This window comes from Gasterosteus aculeatus, chromosome 12, assembly GCF_964276395.1.
Source record: "Gasterosteus aculeatus chromosome 12, fGasAcu3.hap1.1, whole genome shotgun sequence".
Classification (NCBI taxonomy): Eukaryota; Metazoa; Chordata; class Actinopteri; order Perciformes; family Gasterosteidae; genus Gasterosteus; species Gasterosteus aculeatus.
This window is the reverse complement of record NC_135700.1, coordinates 16921895-16935917: the sequence shown is the minus strand read 5'-3', so window position 1 is coordinate 16935917 and position 14023 is coordinate 16921895. Positions and strand designations below refer to the sequence as shown.

At 44.2% G+C, this 14023-nt stretch overlaps 3 protein-coding genes across 4 annotated transcripts; 1 reads left to right on the top strand and 2 right to left on the bottom strand.

Annotated features, from left to right (window-relative positions):
• Positions 1–350: 350 nt before the first annotated feature.
• On the bottom strand, positions 351–4295 carry LOC120808420 (isocitrate dehydrogenase [NADP], mitochondrial). 2 transcript variants are annotated; one of them, XM_040161326.2, is made up of 11 exons: positions 4107–4295; positions 3183–3274; positions 2840–3005; positions 2551–2711; positions 2331–2474; positions 2066–2202; positions 1781–1932; positions 1569–1681; positions 1067–1164; positions 893–985; positions 351–732 (listed from the first exon to the last, which is right to left on the bottom strand). In XM_040161326.2, exons 1-11 carry the CDS (start codon positions 4216–4218, stop codon positions 648–650), a joined length of 1353 nt encoding a protein of 450 aa, XP_040017260.2. In that variant the 5' UTR covers positions 4219–4295; the 3' UTR covers positions 351–647. The 2 variants fall into 2 exon arrangements, with proteins under 2 accessions (XP_040017260.2, XP_077941638.1); XM_078085512.1 differs by lacking the exon at positions 4107–4295 and adding an exon at positions 3544–3614.
• A 621-nt stretch (positions 4296–4916) lies between these two features.
• tmed3 (transmembrane p24 trafficking protein 3) lies at positions 4917–7698 on the bottom strand. Its single transcript, XM_078085513.1, has 3 exons — positions 7240–7698; positions 6769–7014; positions 4917–5980 (listed from the first exon to the last, which is right to left on the bottom strand). Exons 1-3 carry the CDS (start codon positions 7381–7383, stop codon positions 5747–5749), a joined length of 624 nt encoding a protein of 207 aa, XP_077941639.1. The 5' UTR covers positions 7384–7698; the 3' UTR covers positions 4917–5746.
• A 234-nt stretch (positions 7699–7932) lies between these two features.
• Positions 7933–11437, top strand: LOC120810820 (retinol dehydrogenase 13). The gene is made up of 7 exons (XM_040165748.2): positions 7933–8205; positions 8547–8687; positions 8855–9046; positions 9225–9386; positions 9550–9666; positions 9926–10130; positions 10279–11437. Exons 1-7 carry the CDS (start codon positions 8130–8132, stop codon positions 10373–10375), a joined length of 990 nt encoding a protein of 329 aa, XP_040021682.1. The 5' UTR covers positions 7933–8129; the 3' UTR covers positions 10376–11437.
• Positions 11438–14023: the final 2586 nt, after the last annotated feature.

The following is a 14023-nucleotide window of genomic DNA, read 5'->3' as shown; positions in this document are numbered from 1 at the left end:
CTGGTGTTCTCCTGTAAACGCATTAGCCAAACCTTTTTAATCTGGCTCAGCGCTGACCACTGGTGACACAGATTCTTTCCATTTCCATTCTGACAGCTCAAAAACCGAAAAGTACTTTAATTAGCTGAAGCTAAAATTTTCTGTCACCTTTTACATTTAATTAAAACCCCTCAATCTGACTAACTAATCCAAGTGGTGAGTGTCATCATAGCACATGATGTTCGATGGTTGGGAAAATTCATCCAACCGCCCACATAATAATTGTGCGTTTTATCTGTTATTGGGTTAAACAGCACGGAAAGGTATTGCTGAGAAGAAGATATGAACAAAATGACTCGATAAACTGCAGGTTTTTCTCTCCATTCATTTTTTTTTATATATTTATGCTGATTATACAATAGAAAACAACAGTATTTAAACGTAACATAATGTTAACATCAATTAATAACGATTCAAACAGTATGACCTTAAACTGCACCGCATGGCTGAACATTTGGCATGAGCAGTGTGAGTGAACTATACAAACACAAAAATGTCACGTAAAGTTGTTTCCTTCAAAACATAATTCAAAGATTTATAGAAGCAAAAGGATAAAAAGCGTCGGAAATCTACAATCCACGTCGGCAAGTGTGTCCTCATATTACTTTTCATTTGTTCAGAAATTTGTCCAAGTTGGTCCTGATGGCGTCAAGGAAGTCCAACGTGTTCACATAATGTTCATCCAGCTTGCAGCTGCAGGACAAGTGCAGAGGTTTAATTTGAAATGAATTATAACATCTGTCTTTATGTTTAAACATTGGTAACGGTTGCAGACCACACACACACACACACACACACACACACACACTACACGCACTTAGTATTACGGAGGGACCTGATAATGGGAACTCACTTGGCCAAGCCGTGGATGCAGCCTGCAAGGTCCTTGGTCATCACGCCGTTTTCCACAGTTGTCACACAGACCTGTTCCAACGTCTGGCAGAACCTGGAGAGAACAAACGGCAGAGTGACACATTATCAGGCCGTGAAATGAGCTGCATGGGGATATTACATTACAACAACGCACTTTATCAAATCAGGATTTCCATCCAGTTTGCCTCTGTGCTCCAGTCCTCTGGTCCAAGCGAAGATGCTGGCGATGGGGTTGGTGCTGGTTGGTCGCCCCTTACACGGGCGAGGACAGAGTCAGGTTTAGGTACAAAAAACGCCAACGTGCCTTGTGTTCTTCTAAAGAACTTCCCACATAATCTGCATCAGTATAAACTATTAATGACCTTGATCACCTATGCAGAATATCACAAAATGACTTAACCTGTTAACACTCACCAGACAGAAATGCTGTTAATTTTGTTTCAACAAGCATGTTGACTCAATGTTCACTGATTTTTTTTAACAAAGAATTAAAATATATTCATGCCCACTTTCACACTTCACCCAACTGAGTGAAATAACAACGACTCAAATCAACAGCAATTGAATGCTGATAATAAAAAAAAGAATCTCCACTTTGATTAGAACCTTAAACCTTATACACAGTCCCAGCCTGGCGTGGCCCCGGCGGTTCTCACCCTCTGGTGTTCGCGGTAGTGCCGGGTCACTGTGCCGTGGGCAGCCTCAGCCTCGATGGTCTTTCCGTCAGGGCACACTAGCACTGATGTCATGAGACCTAGAGAACCAAAACCTGGACACAACCCAAGACAAAGCGTGCGTCACGAACCTTCAGGCCGTGGCCTTCGCTGAGCAATGAAACAACTCTCATCCAAAGGGAAGGCGCGCTGACCCTGAGCCAGAATGTCCGACTGCACATCTCCGTCGTAATTCTTGCAGGCCCAAACAAACCCTCCGGAAGACTTGAGGACCTGGGCCACCATGTCGTCAATGAGACGGTGCTCGTACCAGATCTTCAGCTTGTCAAACTCTGGCTTGTACTCCCTGAAAAAGATGGAATAATCCTCAGGTCTCCGTGTCAGAGGGACACTCGTGGACCGTGACACATGAAAATCTGCGACACCACATGACAAGGGCAACGTCATAGAACAACCCAAAATGAGGTCGGAAATCTTACCTCTCGTAGATGTCCTGGAAGATGTCTTTGAAGCGCCCGTCGTAGGCCTTGAGGATGGTGTTTTTGGTGCTCATGTACAGAGGCCATCTTTTCTGGATGGCATACTGGAAGCAGCTGTGAGCAAATCCAGTGATGGACTGGCAAAACAAAAATGAATAATATCAAAACATATAGATTTGAAACATATAGAAAATCCGATTTTTTTTCCGAAAATACTCATTAATTAGTTTATTCTATTTGAACATAAGAGCAAGCCCTCCCTTACCTCATCAGTGTTGTACATTCCCATCCCACAGCCCCCAGCTGGAAAATCATACACCTCCCACTCCTTCTGCGCGCTTCCATCGGCTGGGGCAAACACCATCTTGAACTTGCCAGGCTGGTCGACAACAAAGTCTGTGGCCCTGTACTGTGAGATTAACCGTCAAATGGGCCATTTCTTAGCATCTTTAGCAAAGAGCCGAACGCACATTTGCACGTCTTACCTGGTCGCCAAAAGCGTGCCTGCCGATTGTTATGCCTTGTGTCCATCCGGGAACCAGGCGAGGGATGTTCTTACAGAGGATCGGCTCGCGGAAAACGGTGCCACCTAAGATGTTCCTAATGGTTCCGTTGGGACTTTTCCACATCTTCTTAAGCTTAAACTCTGGTAAAAAAAAACAGTTTTTACCATTTGAAGACCCAATTGAATAATCCATTTAAGAACTCCTACAGAACCAATAACAACAATTAGTAGAGACTGGTAGGAACCAACACAATGCCGAAAGAACTCACCCTCGACTCTGTCCTCGTCCGGGGTGATGGTGGCACACTTCACAGCCACATTGTATTTCTTAGTTGCCACGGCGGAGTCGATGGTGACCTGGTCGTCCGTTTGGTCCCGGTAGGGCAGACCCAGGTCAAAGTACTTCAGCTCAACGTCCACATGTGGCAGGATGAGCTGCACGCGAAGAGATGCAGATGTTTTGTTTGGATAAGGACAACAGCACTGAAGTGGAACCACTGAAAAAAATGTTTCTCCCTTTCTGACGATTAAAACCCATTGAAGCCATTTGAATTGGCTCTCAAGCGAAGAACACCAACATGTTCTTCAAACAGTCCAAATCATTTGATTTACCTTCTCTTTGATGAACTCCCATATGATGCGAGTCATCTCATCGCCGTCCATCTCCACCACTGGCCGGGCCGCCTTGATGCGCCCTGTGGCATCTGAAAAGTTCAGCTATTTATGTTTTATCAAGTTACAAAGAAACCTTTCAACTATCGTTTTTTATCTTTGTTTTTTGTGTTTAAACCAACAAAAACAGTCAGGGAATCAACATACACATTTGGTCTAAGTAATCCTAATAATTTCTTGGAACGTCGACCCTGAATAAACACATTAAAATCCTATGTTCCTCTCAGTCGAAACTGCTGCTTGGTTGTTTAACTTTCATTTAGCAGGACTTTTGCAATTTTGGAAGGAACCTTTAACTCACATGCGAATGGAAAGCTCCATTTGAGAATATCGCCAACGTTTCCTGCAGTCTGCTGACCTGTGACACTGTCTGATCACCTGCCAGCAAACACACCTGCTTTTGGTTTTATGTCCCTTTTTATGACTTCATGCTATAGTTATGCAGTTACTAAACAACCTGCACGGCATTGTGATCTGGAGATTATACGACTGCTTTGACAGCAGCTTTTACCTGGCAAGCCTTTCAACTCCCACGCAGAAATACAAATAGGCTTCATAAAACTACTTTGTGTTTGCAGTGCACAGTTTATGCTGAACACATCAAAGGTCACCTGGGAGACTTTTACAACTAACGACTTAATCTCCCATTCACCACGATACAGCTCTCATTGTTTCGTTTTAACTGTCTGTCCTGCCTTGAGTTTGGCATTTCTTTGTCTGTTTTTTGGGGATCTTACGTAACAGAGACGGCACATGGTCGATCAGCCAGATACCGGTGTCCATTAGTGCTCGTCATACAAAACTGTCCCTCTCTGGGAAAAAAAAGCACGAATGAGTGTGAATTTGAATCGACGGCTGACTCACGGTTCCTCTGTTGCTGTCGACGGAAGCCGACGGCGGCCGGTGAGAGCACAGCGGGGGGCCGGCACCGTGCGGCGGCGGCTGCTGACGTCAGAGCTCTGAGGTAACCCGACATGGTGACAAGTCCGCTGGAACACAATAGTGTGTGAAGCCCGCTGGCTGTCCGGCCCCGGGACGCAGGTGTTAACGCATAACACACACGTCGGCTTGGAAAGGGCCCGCTTCGCCCTGATTGGCCGGCCGAAGCGGCTCCGGGCCAATCAGAAGGAAGTACGCGCCTTGGATGAGCCGCCGGTCGATTTTATTTGGGGTTCGAGTTCGCTTTGATTCTTCTGCCTCTTGTCTTCGGCCTGACGGCAGCTGGGGAAAGTGGACCGTGGGAGTTGGGTCTTTGCTCACATGGTCGGTGGAGGAATAAGAAGCGTACTTTAATATTTGACTATAACTAGCAATGCCACAGCGTAGACATACTTAAAAAGTGAAAGTGAAAGCATTCCAAAGGTTTCTCTAATAAAGTAGTCTACTAGAGAATCTACTTAAAATACCAATACGGTAGGCATAATATTGCTAGCCAATAATTTGAATTACCATCCTGAGATCCCATCTTGAGATTAATCATTTTATCTTAATATCTGATAATACTTTGATTATTATTCCTTCACAAAGTAATTAGGATCTAATAATATTAGGTGTGAAATAAACTAGAAAGAGAATTAATTGTGGCACTTTGTACATCACAATGAAATTTGGGGACTGCATGTAACACAGCCTATTCGATGATGCAGCAGGGAAGATACTATCTTGGGACAAATCTTTGCACATCAGTTTTTAATTCGTCTTTACCAAAAACAGCTTTCTTCCCAATTATATTAAGTCTGCCGACTCGTTTCCCAGATTAAGAGACAGATAAACCAGAAGGACAGCAAACATTTTTTTTTGTTGAAGAAAAGCCACAATAAGTGGGTCAGTATTCATTAAACATCTCTTTATAAAACATGGATTTATAAAGCACAAGAGTGAAAAATGAGAATCCATTCAATCAGCAACAGGTTTGTACGTAACAGACCAATTAACAAAAAAACGTAAACTTTTCATTTGGTAGGAAATTAAACTAAGATTTCTTGGCACTTTTTATGCGACACAATGAGGGAGACAGAGCTCTTACATTTTATATTTTTTCACACATAAATTAAACATAAAAAAGTAAACATACATTCAGCAACAACCACAACTGCCATAACATCTTGTGTAATTACCAAGCAACCAATATAACCCAACTCTGTCCTAATTACTAACAGACATATCCAACTAAACCTGCTCTGTGTTGCACAAAAAAAACATAATAAATAATGTGTGCAAGGTGTCAATCTCAATTTCAAAAGAAGCATAATGGTTGTTTTTTTTCCGAAACAGCTTCGTAAGAACAAATCAGGATACATGAAGGGAACCCACAAGTTTGTATGAAACTAGGTGGGGAAGAAAAATATATATACATTTTTTTAAAGGTCTTCCCAAACTATCCCTTTCAACAAATAGGTCTGCTGAAAATACGGAAAGCCGCGTGCTAATCTCCAGGCGCACTAATGTGTTCACATTGACGAGCTTCCGCCCGTCTCTCTGACGGCACATCAAGAAAACAAACACTAAGTAGCGGCGGCCACGGAGCCCTTCTTCTCGCTGAAGAAGCTCCTGAGCATCATGACTTGACCGACACCGATGACAAACAGCAGAACGGTTTCTCCGATGGACCAGTAGGTGACCCGCTGGTGGAGGTGCTCGGCGCCCGTGCGGTCGTGGGCCTCTCTCAGCCTGTACCACGTCTGTGAGTCGGCCACCACCTTCAGCACCTCGTGAATGGAGACGCAAGACGACTCCATCTGGAAGTAGAAAGGTCAGCACGGATGAACGAAGAGACCTAGGGCCACGAAGACAGGAGGGCGGGGGAGGGGGGCTGCACTAGTTATGAAAATGTTGTTTGAGTCCAGTTTGTGTAATCAAATTGAAAGTTAACAGACCTGAGTGTTTCAGGTATTATGGAGAACACGCTTAAGTATTTGCAAATATGATTTAGCCGTGGCGAATTTGCACTGCACGGCAATACTTGTCATCTTCCACGTTAATATTTGCACTCTTCCAACTTTGCATTAGTAATGCAACACAATGTCCCTGAGGATGAATTGTCTTTTTACTGAAGTTAAGGCAGCTCTGGCTCCACCTGCTGGACGTTACAACCACCTACACCTCCTAACAGCAAAGGGTCAAGCACAGCCTAAACAGCTAATCAGTTAGAGAGAAAACAACCCCTGAGTGTCTCTTTAACCTGGCTCTTACTCTAAACGTGGATGTTCAGATTGTAGCTTTCTTCTTCTCTGTATGTGTTCTGTGTGCTCGCCTACCAGGAAGTAGTTGCTGTAAGTAAGTCATTAAAATCAGAAACTAAAACTCTCCAATATGATCAGCAAGCAGCAGGAATTATATGTATTTAAATTCTGCCTGAAAAGGCGAGTTGCGTGGTTTTGTCTGTGCACTTTAACCACACACACACACACACACACACACACACACACACACACACACACACACACACACACACACACACACACACACACACACACACACACACACACAGGAATCAACCCAAATGTTTCCCCTGCAGCAGACCCACCTGAGTCAGCGGTGATGTTCCGACCATGGTCTCCACCAGAGGCTTCTCATCTCCATGGCGGAAGTCCAGGTAGACCGTTTTGTGCGTGTAGGTGGAGAACTCGTTTCCGAAGCAGACCTTGTAGACTCCCGACATGGTGGCGGTGTGAGAGAAGCTGTCATACTGCTTCTTCTTCTCATTGTACAACAGATTGTTTTGAGGGCCGGTCACGAAGCAGTCCACGTCATAGTTGCCTCCCGCAATGACCTAAAAGAAAAGGACAAAACACAGATTAAAGACCGATGAGAGGTTTAGGTGTGTGATAAAATCGAGGTGGCGTTAACGTGAATGAGCTTGCCTGAACTGAAGCATTTGGAATAAGAACTAGAGCGATGGACAAAACAAATGACAAGCTTAACATGTGTAGGCTATACGTCTCATTCAGTATCTTGTCGACGTTAGGAAGGGACGAGGCGTTTCAGTGTAACTTACTTGGAAGTCAATTTCAAACTTCACGTCTTTCTCAATGTCCTCGAAAAAACATTGCTTTTCGTTGTCGGAGAGCTCGAAGGTGAGCTCGGTCCCAAACGCCACAAACACGTGCAGCAGCAGGCAGATCCATCCCAGAAACAGCATCGTGAGAGCAGAGAAAATAGGTGTGTAATAGATGTGTAGCGGCCGGTGTATATGTGATATATTAGTAGTCGTAGCTCTGACGTGGCACGAGTACGAAGAACTTCCGGGTCAAGTTATTTTTTTTTTTAGGTCAAGTAAATTTGAAAGGCCCGGTGTTTTCAAATCTAAAATGTTGTCAAAAAGACACACGGTGATACTAAACGTGAGAACATTTATTTTTAAACTAGTTAAGGCCCCGAAACGCCACATTTCTATGTCGCATGTACACTGCGCTCGGTGCTGTTTATCTGATCTAATCAGAGCACCAACTGTCATGAAGTTCACTTTTCAAAATAAGTGTCAGTTTGTTTTAGCAAGGCAGCACACTCATTATTTAAAAACATATATTTCTCAATCTGAAAACGTGAACACTACGGAGGAAGTTTTGCTTCCTTACAACCTATTTTATCTTTATTGTGAACAGAGCCCGAGAAGCAGCAGCTTATGTTTCAAACAGTTGCCAAGACAACTGAAGTAAACAGCGAACCAGAGTCTTATTGCGAAAATCCCAACGGGGAAGACCACGCTCCCACTTCCGGACAGATAGTTTTCTTAAGTAAGCAATGTGATCGTATCAGATGTAGTTCCATCTGAGGACGACCGCGTTGTTTTGCTAAACCCGACCATTTTACCATCAATTAGTGATATTATATATACTAAAACTTTGAATTATTTAAGTTGTTTATTTTCTAAGCTAAAGCTAAAATATGCAAAACTACGCAGAGACAATCAGGCACTTTGCAGAGACGCACGCGACTATTCTCACTGCTACTTTTGTTGCAGGTAAATACATTTTTTTATCATAACTAATATTGTATATGCTGTAAGTTTTCTTAAATGTCGGAACGAGGGCAAGCGATCGAAACTAGCTGCTGAAAATAATCACATAACCCATCATTCAGGCAGAAGAACCAGTTTATTCCATCCTGACAGAGGCACTATATGTATAAAAAGTATATAGCTCCTAGAAACAGCTTAGTGAGCTACTTCACAAACATTAAGACAATTTATAGTATTACTCTCTTGGATGTCAAGCTTTAACTTAAATAACAGAGCAGGAGTTGAATATATTTATTCTCTCCAGAGATTATAATAAATAAAGTGAAAATGTGTTTTCCTGTCAGGGGCAGGCATAATGGCCTTGCGCAAGTGGCTGGCTGGGGGAGTGTGCTGGAGCAAGGTCAGACTGGACGGGAAAACCGTGCTGATCACGGGGGCCAACACTGGCATTGGGAAGGAGACGGCCCTGGATATGGCCAAGCGAGGTAACACCTTCACCCCCTATGAAATGTTCGCAGTTGTTGTTTTTTGTCGTTTTGTGCTTGTCACTGTCTTTAGACAAAATACATTTCCTGCTACCTCGACGACTAATTCATCGCTACTCCCACTATTCCTGTTTAAACACACTGACACTCCTCCGTATTGTGTCAAGGAGCCAGAGTGATCCTGGCCTGCAGAGACATGACCAGAGCCCGCATTGCAGCTGACGAGATCCGACAGCGGAGTGGAAACGGCAACGTGGTGGTGAAGAAGCTGGACCTCGCCTCACTGCAGTCTGTCAGAGACCTGGCCAAAGATGTCCAGGCGAATGAAGATCGTTTGGACATCCTCATCAACAATGCAGGTATTTTGAATTCACTGTATGTAGAGTAATACAATACTAACGCATAGAGAGGGGGCAGAATAAGTGCTCTTAACAACCTTTTATTCAAACCAAGTGCATCCCATAAGGTGGACAAAATATGTCTTCAGTTTGGCTTCAACCGACATATGAATTTTTACGTTTATCTGTTGTCTTTTAGGTATTATGATGTGTCCTAAGTGGAAGACGGAGGATGGCTTTGAAATGCAGTTTGGTGTCAACCACTTGGGACATTTTCTCCTCACCAACTGCCTTCTTGACCTGCTGAAGAAGTCAACTCCAAGTCGCATTGTCATCGTCTCCAGCCTGGCACACGAGAAAGGTACGGACGAAGCTTTTTGTTCATGAAATCTACTACATAGTGACAATTGTATATATGGCATTTTGCTCCACATGGAATATTACATTTTGGTAAGTAAAAAAACAGAAATAACTTGCATGCCAGTCATTTCTGGTTAAGGACTACAGCGGACTGTTTCTTACAGGCAGCATACACTTTGATGACATCAACCTTGATAAAGACTACAGTCGCCATGACAGCTACAGGCAAAGCAAGCTGGCCAATGTGCTCTTCTGCAGAGAACTGGCCTCCAGACTGCAGGGTAGGGTCCAATGCATGTTGCGTCTCATTAATACCCTTTTGTTCCAAAATATGTGATGAAAGTCATCATTATTGCTCGGATATAGGATTAAGTTGATGGGGGGGTGAAATCACCTGACCACATCTCAGTTTTTTATTTTCCTAAATTAAGTCTGACGTATTCATGTCAGTTATTTTTGTTCCATTTTGTTTCTTTCTCTTTTCATTAATGGTGTCCTTGCGGTGTTTTATGCACTGACTGGTCTTCTCTCTCTCATTAGACACCGGTGTGACAGTGTACAGTCTTCACCCTGGTGTCATCCGCACCGAGTTAGGCCGCCACTTGCTCCCTACTTTAGCTCTGTGGCAGAGGGTGATTCTCAAGCCTTTCCTCTTCCTGATCAAAAGTCCCTCTGCTGGAGCCCAGACCAGCATCTACTGCGCCGTGGACGAGAGCCAGGCAAACTCCAGTGGCCTCTACTACAGGCAAGCGCATGACCGTTCCTCCACCAGTTGAACAATTGCAGATAATGCCAACTAAACCATAATTCATGGCTATTAGCGAGTGTGGTCGATCACTTTATAATATGAGACTCTCATTGATCTCCACTCCCTATTTCATCTCCCCATGCAGTGACTGCGCGCCCAAAAAGCCGGCACCACAGGCCCTGGATGATGCTGCAGCCAAGAAGCTGTGGGACATCAGTGCTTCCATGGTCGGCCTAGCTTAAACAACCTGCTCCTTCTGTTAAACTGTGTTTTTATCATATAATAGGAAGGGGCATTGCATTAATCATGAACCATGAACCAATCATTTGGGTCTGAAAGATTTGCTACCAAAGTTTTGCACTATTTAATCTCAAACTCCATTGAGTTGTGTGAATATTGAAACGTAAACCTTTTGCTTCATCTTTATATCATGCATTATTTCTCCTAGCTTATATCTGTGTTATATGCTGCTATGTCTCGATCAAAAAGAGGCAATGCTCACTTTTGAATCGACCACCCTGGCTCCTTTTAATAACAAGGCCGATTGTTTGATTTCTTCCTCCTGAAGAGCAGGCCAGCACCTTGCACGGCAGCTCCACTACCAGCAGTGTGTGGCTGGGTGGCCAATGTTAAAGGGCTTTGTCCAGTCAAGTATAGAGGCGTTATATAAATGAGCAGTTGCTTTTTGAACATTTTAATTTCATTCATTCGGAATACTAAAATGTCTACTTTCCCGAAGGAATTTTAAGACTTCAAACTGCTTGTACGTCAACATACAATACGATCATCGTATAGTACTTTTTATCATCAAATTTATTGCATCATTAAAAAATCACGTTAAGCAGTTTTCTTGAGAATTACAGGGAAAGCTAGAAGACAGCCTATTTGCGTACAGTTTGAAGGGTATTATAACCGTACTATATCCGTATCGTTGAAGTGCTGCATGAAGGCTCCGAGGCAAAAAGATTGTTGCCCTCCAGAAGGGAGAGGATCCTCCACCAGGTTGAGAGGGAGTGGACACCTCGGAGGACTGCTGTTAGGAAGCAGCCAGTTGATCCAGAGGACTCGTCAGCTTACGGAGTGACCTGCTGTGTGTGTGTGTGTGTGTGTGTGTGTGTGTGTGTGTGTGTGTGTGTGTGTATGTGTGTGTGTGTGTGTGTGTGTGTGTGTGTGTGCGCGTGTGTGTGTGTGCGTTCGGAAGCCGTTTGTCGTGTCAAGGTTTGTTGCTTTCATTGTTTTGATGTGAAAATTGAACTGTTAGCATTTCTTATCCAAATAAAGTCAAGAAAGTGTACAACTGGGAACCATCAGCAGTGTGATAACTTTTTGCAATGAAGATTATTACTTTTCTCTGTTGTTCAATAGCGGTTGCAAAAACGTACATTCTAAAGTATGTTTAAGGCAGAATGATGGCGAAAAGAGTGAATGCAGTTGTTTCAGGAGTTTGAAAGAAAAATACATTTTTGATCTCTGATAGATTTTTATAATAAAGTAACAAGGTTTTTCCTGAACATCTCAGCGGTGACGCTGACATTTGTAGGTGTGGCAATGGTACCAGAATGTTGCTATGCATCATAAAGTACTTCGCCTGTTGCATCATCATGATTAAGTCATGCTGTATCATGTCAGGGTCTCAAAATGAACTTTTACCTAGCTGGTTTCTATATGTAATATCAGGATAACTGATTTTCTGCTTCTTAACCCCCTGGACACATGAACTGTGCGTGCACAATACCGGTATTTCATTTTTACGGATCATACTGATTATGTCAAAACACTTTCATATACGTTTTTAAAGAAGAACACAGTCTTCAGTAATGCCGCACCTGGCAAAGATGATTGCTTTCCCTCATATTTTCGGGGGAAACTTGGCCTTGAACCAGATGTGCTCGTAGCTGCCTGAGGGGAATCCATGTTGATATTTCGCTGCCTCTCATTTTACCGGAGAGGAAAAGGTTTTACTGCTTCCAGTCCATGGATGTAAAGCTCAACCCAATGTACCCATCACTAAATGATCTAAAAAGGACAAAATCATTGCATTATTTACAAATCATAAGATGACAATGCAGCAGAAATGTTATTGTTAGTCACTCACAAAGTCACATACATCCGTAATTTTCTTTACAATATATGCAATTCCCTCACAAAATGAATTAGTAGCAAAAGCAAACAACCGAAGCACGAAAACTAATAAAAGCGGTCGACAGGATTAACAAATATAAATTGAGTGACAGAATTACCGAAGGCTTTCTGTCTCAGATGCTGTGTCTGCAGTGTCTGTAGGTAATGTCATGCACATGCCCTTATCAGTTCTCCGTCCAACGGAAACATAATCTATAGCTGGGCTGGAAAAGTGATAAGGAGATGTGGGCGACCAAAGTGCCACAACAATTCTAACACTCTTTAGCAAATTGTGATGATCCAATTTCTCGGGGGCCAAAGTCCCGAAAGGTTTAAAAAAGTCCCCGATCGTGGACGGCGTGAAACTCCCGTCCGTTTTCCCTCGAGGTCCCGGTCGCAGCAGACGAGATCTGTTTTTCTTTCTTCTATCGTTCGCTGGCAGGAGAGGAATACCTGTCTCTTTTTCGACCATCCCTGCCAGCTGAAGCCGCTCGCATCCTCACGCGGCGAGGGACCAGTGGGCTTCCCGCGGCTGTGGCCCTTCACTCTTTGACTGCTGACGAACGTTTGAGACACACCCCATTGATGAGTTTTATTTCACTGCCGCCCCGCCTGGCTCGCAGGGATTTCTCTGCTGCCATTGGTTCACGCTCAGAACCCTCCATACCTGCCCCCCGGCTCTGGTGGACTGGAGCCAAATAGTTCTTTCAGCTGCCAATCACGCGGAGATCAGCCAGTGGGATGAGGGAGGCTGGGCTTGGCGGGTGTGTTGCCCACAGGTGTGGCTGAGAAGCACATTCCAATATGTACACATACCCGTCAGCTCCTCGGGTATTCAGCTGTCCCTAGACGGCCCTCGTTCTCCCCTCTCCCCCTCGTGGGGGCCCGTGCAGAGGGAGAAGGAAATGCCTCCTGTTTTCGGTTGCACAAGCGAGCGATTACCCACTCATGCCGTGTGTATCTCCATTTCTTTCTCAAAGCACTTCATTTTAAGTTATGATGTTTCATTCTGGAGCAAACCCGTTGTTTTACTACATCATTGCTCGTTCCATGTATGTCACCGATGATGACGTCATTGTAGAGGTAAATGAAAGCCTCCCTTTGTGCCTGAAGGCTGTTTGGAGTGTAAACTCATGCGAGTCATTATAAGCAACCCGTGAACTATGTGAGTAGTAGTAAATAAAGGCAGCACTGTGTTTTTACATATTGTCGTCCAGGAACCAACGTAGTCAGATCTCATTTCACGATACACCCTGAAATGTGGAGTCAGTTAACACACAGGTGCAGGCAGTGGCATGTGCCCCCCCCAGCAGAGAACATCCGATCATCTGTGTCTGTTTTTCTCCCTCCGGAGATCGTAAAGTCTTAACGAGAACGTGTGTGACGAGGCGGGTTGCGTTGTTTGCTCCCTCTGGTATGCAGGCCTCCGACTCCTTCTCCTTTCAACGACATTTTCCCAACGTCTGTCCTCATTTCTCTTTCTCTCCCCGTCACTTTCTTCCCCTATCTTCCCTTTTCTTCCCCATTCTTCCCCGTGTATGCCTCACTTTCCCAGTGTCTCTCTTTCGGAGTACAGAGACAAACAGGGTACGCCTCGGGCAGGTGTGGGAAATGCAGCTTCGCAGCATTCACAGGCGTAAAGCAGAGCAAGGCGTAGCAGGGCAGTGCAGCCCACGCCGTGATTACCTTTTGGACGAGTCCGTGCACGTGTTGAGCCGAATCACAGCAACCGCGGTGACTGAGCTCCTCCGTGTCGCAGTCACAGTCGC

Coding starts and splice junctions, on each gene's coding strand:
- tmed3 (XM_078085513.1), bottom strand. CDS start 7,383: ATGCTGTTTCTGGGATGGATCTGCCTGCTGCTGCACGTGTTTGTGGCG. Junction 7,015..7,239: donor AGTTTGAAATTGACTTCCAA/GTAAGTTACACT, acceptor CTTTTCTTTTAG/GTCATTGCGGGAGGCAACTA. Junction 5,981..6,768: donor GAACATCACCGCTGACTCAG/GTGGGTCTGCTG, acceptor TTCTACTTCCAG/ATGGAGTCGTCTTGCGTCTC.
- LOC120810820 (XM_040165748.2), top strand. CDS start 8,130: ATGCAAAACTACGCAGAGACAATCAGGCACTTTGCAGAGACGCACGCG. Junction 9,047..9,224: donor CATCCTCATCAACAATGCAG/GTATTTTGAATT, acceptor GTTGTCTTTTAG/GTATTATGATGTGTCCTAAG. Junction 10,131..10,278: donor TCCAGTGGCCTCTACTACAG/GCAAGCGCATGA, acceptor CTCCCCATGCAG/TGACTGCGCGCCCAAAAAGC.
- LOC120808420 (XM_040161326.2), bottom strand. CDS start 4,218: ATGTCGGGTTACCTCAGAGCTCTGACGTCAGCAGCCGCCGCCGCACGG. Junction 1,165..1,568: donor ACTACCGCGAACACCAGAGG/GTGAGAACCGCC, acceptor CGCCCGTGTAAG/GGGCGACCAACCAGCACCAA. Junction 986..1,066: donor GGAAATCCTGATTTGATAAA/GTGCGTTGTTGT, acceptor TGTTCTCTCCAG/GTTCTGCCAGACGTTGGAAC.